Source organism: Austrofundulus limnaeus, unplaced genomic scaffold (assembly GCF_001266775.1).
Source record: "Austrofundulus limnaeus strain Quisiro unplaced genomic scaffold, Austrofundulus_limnaeus-1.0 Scaffold1652, whole genome shotgun sequence".
Lineage (NCBI taxonomy): Eukaryota > Metazoa > Chordata > Actinopteri > Cyprinodontiformes > Rivulidae > Austrofundulus > Austrofundulus limnaeus.
The window spans coordinates 1494-9092 of NW_013954054.1; the positions used below are offsets into that span (position 1 = coordinate 1494).

Below are 7599 nucleotides of genomic sequence, written 5' to 3' on the forward strand. Positions count from 1 at the left end.
GAGTGACAGAAGGGCTCGGTCCTACAGAGGAGGGACAGAAGGGCTCGGTCCTACAGAGGAGTGACAGGAGGGCTCAGTCCTACAGAGGAGTGACAGGAGGGCTCAGTCCTACAGACGAGTGACAGAAGGGCTCGGTCCTACAGAGGAGGGATAGAAGGGCTCGGCCCTACAGAGGAGGCACAGAAGGGCTGGGTCATACAGAGGAGGCACAGAAGGGCTGGGTCATACAGAGGAGGCACAGAAGGGCTGGGTCATACAGAGGAGGAACAGGAGGGCTCAGTCCTACAGATGAAGGACAAGAGGACTCGGTCCTACAGAGGAGGGACAGAGGGGCTCGGTCCTACAGAGGAGGGACAGAAGGGCTCAGTCCTACAGAGGAGGGACAGGACTGACAATCATTTAACTTTAATTGACAGTTAAGACTCTCTAACACCCTACCAGCACAACCATTCTTTTCCCAGTTTTTGGGGACAGGGATCTTGTTTCTTTCTACTAATTCAAGAGCCAATTTACAGCATTTCTTTGGACTCGGACCATAACTGGTTAGCAAGTTGTTTGATGTGGTCTGCAGGCTCCTTCTCCATCTCCTCTGTGAAGACTCTATGCTGTCCCACTCTACCCTACAGTTTTCACTTCTTTTCACCATTCTTCTTTATAAATCTGCGCAGTGTTGACCTGTCAATCTTTCTCTCTTATGGATTTTCCTGCCTTGACCTAAGCAGCTGCTCCCTCCTTTGACCCTTATTTTGGAAAAAACTACCTAGCTTAGCAATTCAAGCTAATCTTTAGCTAAACAGTTTACATAAATCATCAACTCTGCCTCTGTCAGTGTGCCCCAGGGCAGCTGTGGCTACAGTGTAGCTTACCACCATCAGTGTGTGAATGACTGTAGTGTAAAGCTCTTTGGGGGCATGGGGCTTGGTAACTCTATCAGTTCAGTCCATTTACCGTCCGAAACATTTGACCCAAATCATACAGTCTGTGTAGGGATCACAGAAACAGATTGCCATTAAACATCCAACTGAACTGTGTTGAGAGAGTTATTATGATGTGAAAGAACTGGAGATGTTTGTTGGAACCTAAATTTAGAACCAGACTGAAGGAACGGTGTGCTTCAGTCGAAGGAATAAGATTATGGAATAATCTGGAGAGAGATGTTAAAGATGCCAGATCAATGTTTATGTTTAAGAAAACAATTAAAATAGGTTTGTTAAAGAAATATGAAATGGAATAATGTGAATCTATATGAATTGTTCTCCAAGATTGTGATGTTTTTTTTTTTTTAGTTTTTGTAAATTACTTTTCTTTTAATTTATTCTTGGGGGAAAAGGGGCAGATATTATAAAATATATTTCTTCTTTCTGCTGCCTTTCATTTGTATTTTTTCTTCTGTTGTGTATACAGTTTGTTTTTGCATTTTTAAAACTTGAAATGAAACAATTAAATCAAAAATTGCCTTAAAAAYGTCTCATTATTCTGGCATTTAGCAAATAGAAAAAAAAGTTTTGTTATCCTAATTGACCTAAAACAGGAAAAGTTTATTCTGATTTYRTGTTGGTGTGAAAAAAAACATWGTAAACTTYTGGTTTTAACTATATATTGTGTTTAATCTGTGACTCACAGTCTGAGGTGGAGGACATTTATCAAACAGATCATTTTCTGTTGATTGGGATAATATCTGTACAGTGGGTCGTGTGGATGTTGGTTGATGAAAACTTGAACTGATCTATTCTGGTTTTGTTTAGTTTTTTTGATACAGTATCTTTAGTGTAACAGAATGAGAGAAACAATTGCAGAAGTTTATAAAAACTTTATGTTTGTCTTTACAGAAGGCACCAAGGTCCAATCAGCCAGTAAAAATGGGAAGAAGACTGACTCCGGGTCCAGCAGCAGCAGTTTCTTCACCTGGTTCATTGTGCTGGCCCTGCTGGGGGTCTGGACTTCTGTAGCCATGGTCTACTTTGACTTGGTGGACTATCAGGGAGTTCTTGGTGGGTATTTGTTGAAACGTGTACACAGCTATGGGTCATTTACAGAGTACCTGACTGGTTTCTGCAGAGAACGTTGGGGCTCTTTCACCTTATAACACTTAGACCAAAGTATAAACAGTTAGTCCAGCATGCTGCTATTTACTGAAGATGGAATAAAATTAAATGGAAGTCTCTTTTAGATGTATACATTTGTTAAGAGTTGAACAAATAACCAGTGTTTAGTATCTGAGTAACTCGTCCATAGCATATCTATGCATACAACTGTAAGACTGAGTTTTTGACWTGTGCAGAGCTTATGTGCAACATTATGGAGCTTATGCATGTTGGAGCATGCAATCATGCATCAAGTATAAAAAGGGCAGCTCTCTGATACAGGTCCAGAGCCAAGTCAACCAGGACATTTGCATGCTGGAGAATGGCTGTTTGTGTTTGTTCTACTTCTGAGGGTTCGTAAACTTTGTGTGAAAAATGAACTGCAGCTCATTCTTAGATCCAACAGTATGTAATGTTATCAATAAAAGTGCTCTGACTTTATTCATTTAGCATTAATAGTAAAAAGGTGGTGAAAACCTGAAAAATAACAAATATGTGAGCCATCATATCAAAATGAAGATTAAGTCAAATTAGGTCAAAATGACCTCATTTATATTTTCTGATTCCTGCTTTAAAAGCTACATTTTGACACCTGGATCATCCTGATATCATCAGCTTTTCCAGAGATATGACTTCATTTATCTCGTTGGTTATGATTATACATTACTGTTTGTTCTGAATCCTAATTTTATGTCAATTTATTGAGTAATTTTTGATCTTAATATAAAGAGGAAACCTCAAATAGTATTTGTACATTAAGATATCCCAGTTGAAAAGAAACAAAACTTTGCTAGCTCACAGGGAAAAATTAAAAATTTTATTGCGTTTTTCCTCAAAACCAGGTTTTTTTGTTGCTACTGCTCAAAAAACTGCTTCAAAAAATTTGTTTTATGATTATCTTTCAGACAGTTCATTCAAATGATACACTGATAAGGCATTAGTTCAATATGTTTTGACAAAGTGCAATTTTTGCACATTTAAATCAAAACTCTGTCTGCTTATTTCTCCACTTTTGGATTTAATCCTTGTGTCGATGTGATGGGTTACATATTTTTCCATTGGCAAAGAATAACTAGTTTTATTTCAAACATTTTGAGTTTGCACAGCTCCTCATCACATAAATGCAAACACTGAAATAACTGTACATTTATAGCAGTTCTTTAGTCTGTAAATAACTTTTTAAACTTTGCTTTTCTGAGCATGACTGAACTTTTAGAAGTGTTCCTGCACTAACCTAAGGTCCAACAAACCATCCATTCTTGCCTGTGTAATATGTCTCTGAAAGAGTTTGGACTAAATGAGTCTTTTGAATTCTGCTTTTTTCCAATGTGTATGTTTTGTGTTTTGCATGCAGATAAGGCTAAAGGCATACAGATTAACCTGTCTGAGACCTTGCAAGGTAAAATCTTTTTATCTGTACAGTTTATCAGTGTTTTAAGATGTCCCTACACCCTCATGTTTCATTCTTAATGTCTTGATTTACCAACACCCCCCCCCCCCCCCCCCCCCCACACACACACACACACTTACAACAACAACAAGAAGAACTTTAGTCATGAGAGGCTGAGGAGGTTTGGAGACGACGTTAAGGAGGAGAGGGGGACACAGTAGTTTAGTCATGTAATGAAGGAACCATGGACATTTTGTTAAGCTCATCACATGAGACACAATGGTAACCAGATGGTAATCATTATCTGTGTTTCCATTGCAAATGTGCGCAAAACTTTGTCGATATTCTGTTAATGTCGAAAAACACAGTTTCACAACTGCAGTGTTTCCATKAAGTAAGAAATGTTATTAAAGTCACGTGAATACGTTTGTTCTCATGATAAGTCATTACAAACATGGCAGCGATGGATGTAAACACATAGCATGTTGCTACCACGACACTAGCGCTCATCATCAGAGGAGACGTCGGCGTCTTTTATCGAGGCTTTCCAGAGACAAGTCCCTACTCAGATTACTTATATATAGGACAGTAAAACGTCAGTTCTGATGTTACAACCAAACAATTTTACTGGCACGTTCTGCTTAAGTTTTGGCAAATAAAGACAAAGGAAAGGATGAAAGTAAGGTTAGTGTTTCTACTACTCTTATTTTGTCAAGTGTGTAGCCAACTGGATCAGCACGTCCCTTCTGCGCTTAGGACTTCCACATGACACGTCAYCYGGAACACRTCAGTTTTTACCTGGTGATGGCTTCTTAACCAAACCCTGGGTAATCACTGCTTCACCTCCGATCAGTCAGGGAACGTTTTGATTGGCCCGCTCACTGTTCCTCGGCGAAAAGGTGTTATCTCAGGTAACTTTTTGTCTGTTTCGATCCAAACCAGAAAAATTCCAGCTGTACATCYGGTGGTTCYTTCAAAATAAAATCTCCCCTCGGGAGTTGAACACACTTGGGAGGCTCGGAGCCTCGGGTGGGACATCCGGCTGTCGTGCCGCTGTCCCGGCCATTAGATCTCCCTAATTGGTTTATGGGCAAGACCTAATGAGCCAAGCTGGCTTCTCCGGAGAGAAACTCAGCATTCCTTCCCAGTTCGGCATCCAGGAAGAAGTGTGTCTCTCAAAGACGTCCGTGTTAGTAATAGAAGCGGACGACTTTGGTTCCGCCCTCAGGCTAAAGATGAGTCAGAGAGAAGAAGAAAGATAAGAGACTTGCCAGCCAGGTGCCAGCTCAAGGCTAAAATTCTGTGATTGTCTCAACAGAATATGATAACCTCTTTTCAACTTTTCTTCTGACAGACCCTAAGAGAAATCACTGCAAAACATTTATGATGATTAATTAACATTTCTGTTTAAGTAATCAGTCTGAACCATTCTGTTAGTCCAGATAAATTAAAGATTTTCTCAAGAAAAACCCACAATTATATTGCTGTGTTCCCAGTAAAATAAAAACAGTGATTTATATAAAAACACAATGAAAACATGTTAATGATTTTCTCTGTGATTTTTATACCATTAATTAATCTTTTAGGCACGATAAAAGAGTAGAAGTGATTGCACTTTCTTGTGACAGTCATTATTACGATTTAACAAATGCATAAACATTCTTAGTTAAACAACAAATGAATCACGAACAGAAAAGATTGTTCTGTCCATTATCTGATTAAGAATTAAGAGAACTGAGGGGTTCTCTTCCATGGTTAGAATGACCTGTCATGGCCTAAATAGAGTTCAGTTTGTGACCGAGTTCCTGCCTTCTCAGTAGGCCTGTCCGAGGCCTGCTTCGAGGCAGTAAATCTTGTTTCTTCACTTGAGGTGACCCCTACATTTGCGAAATTTTAATTTGCGGTTAGCAGTGTCTGCTAGTTACTTTAGCATACAGCAGTGGAGGAAGTGAATGAAGCCAGTCTGTGTTGATAAGACTTCAAATTAAAATAAATTAGTCTGACAAAACAGCAGCTGTCATTTACAGTCGTCTCGTTCAGCTCGGTATATTTCTCCTCTCAGTAGGGTTGTTTTACAGCACACGTGATTTCTGGTTAGCTTCTTAGCTTAGCCTCCTTCACAGTGACATACGTCGCAGCCAACCAATCCAATCATTTTAAACTTCAGCAGAGGCCACGCCTCCAGGAAGAATCACTTCTCTAYAGCAGAGAGTCCAGACCCTGGTATGAAGCAAAGTGAAGGACGGTCTGGTTTTTACCAGGTAGTAAAACACTGAAGAGTCAGTTAAACTGATTTCCTTTATTTCGATCCAGGTGTTTTGGTTGAACATGTTTAACTTTCCCACCCACTGTAAACCTACTCTTTATAGGTAGATTTTACAGAAAGTCATTGCCCACCTGACTTACACAGTGGACACAAAGTATTCAGACCCCTTTTATTTTTCACTCTGTTTCATTGCAGCCATTTGCTAAAATCAAAACAGTTAATTTTATTTATCATTAATGTAACTCAGCAGTCATCTTCACAGAAAAAAACCATAGAAATATTTTCAAATTTATAAAAAAAAACAGAACTATCACATGGTCATAAGTATTCAGACCCTTTGCTCAGTGTGGAGTAGAAGCATCTGTTGAGCTGATACAGTGTGAGTCTTCATGACGCTACAAGTTTGTCTCTCCTGGATGTGCAGATCCTCTCCAGCTGCATCAGGTTGATGGTGACCGATGGTGGACAGCCATGTTCATGTCTGTCCAGAGAGGATCAGTTGAGTTTAGGTCAGGGTCATTGTGTCGATGGAAGGTGACCTTCAACTCGCTCTGAGGTTCACACCACTCTGGAAGAGGTTTACTTCCTGGATATCTTACACATATTTCAGTTTTGAATATAAATAAGTAAAATAAATATTTCTACATTATTTTTCTGTGAAGATGGCTGCTGAGTTACATTAATGAGAAATAAAATGAACTTTCTGGTTGTAGCCAATGGCTGCTGTGAAGCAAAGAGTGAAAAATGTAAGGGTCTGAATACTGGCTGTAAGGTTTTCAATGGTCACACTAACATGCAGAGTAGTTGTGTGAAAGAGCTTTTCTCCTATAAATACATTACAGAGACTCTGTTTACAGGTGACTTCTGTTAGAAAAACAAGTTGGATCAAATGTTGAATCCTCTGTAGTTTCCAGCTGGTGATGTGGTTTTTGTCTTTCAACAACACACACACACACACACATGCACAGAAACTGTTGTATCCAACACTAACCTGCTGTTGAAGCATGGATGAGCTTGGGTTGGTCCTATATGTTAAAAAGCACAGACAGGGGATTCTGATGTTATCAGTCCATGAAATGGACATTATTAGGAGTTATCAGTCCCATACAATGGCTTCAGAGGGTCCCTACTGTGCCTTCTAGGCTTCAGACTGTCCCGACAGTGCCCCCTAGTGGGTTAATATATCAATGACAATGAATGTGTAAATAACAAAAGATATTTTAATAAATTATTTGTGCCTGTGTCTGTCTTGTACCCCGGTCTCCCACTTTCTGGTCCAACACTCTACCCATTTCCCCATTGAGAGGCCACAATATATAACCGTTGGAGGGCGGGGTCTTTGGCGCTAACCATGTCATTAGCTGTAAAGTTAACCTTAGTGGCTTTAAGCCTCATATTAACCAGTTTTTTATGTCTCATATTAACCAGATAGTGGTTTTATGTCCTATATTAACCAGATAGTGGTTTTATGTCTTATATTAACCAGATAGTGGTTTTATGTCCTATATTAACCAGATAGTGGTTTTATACCTCATACTAACCAGATAGTGGTTTTATGTCTCATATTAACCAGATAGTGGTTTTATGTCTCGTACTAACCAGCTGACAATCGGAACCATTCTATGGGACGGGGAACCCACTAACCATCACAGGCGGGACCTTCTGAAGCCATTGAATGGGACTGATGACGCCTAATAATGTCCATTTCATGGATGAAAACATGCGAAGTGGGTGGCACAGATAGCACGCTGTCTGCCAGTGTTACTGTTCTTCATCAACCAGTGTTGAAACTAGTCTGCACACACACACACACACACACACACACACACACACACACACACACACACACACACACACAC

At 39.7% G+C, this 7599-nt stretch overlaps 1 protein-coding gene across 1 annotated transcript in view; it reads left to right on the forward strand.

Annotated features, from left to right (window-relative positions):
* asph (aspartate beta-hydroxylase) overlaps positions 1-7599 on the forward strand; it is a gene marked incomplete at its 3' end in the record, with an annotated part of 26526 nt that overhangs the window by 1251 nt on the left and 17676 nt on the right. The window contains 2 exon segments of the mRNA XM_014033171.1: positions 1830-1991; positions 3439-3483. Of these exon segments, the coding sequence (XP_013888625.1) occupies positions 1830-1991; positions 3439-3483 (207 nt within the window).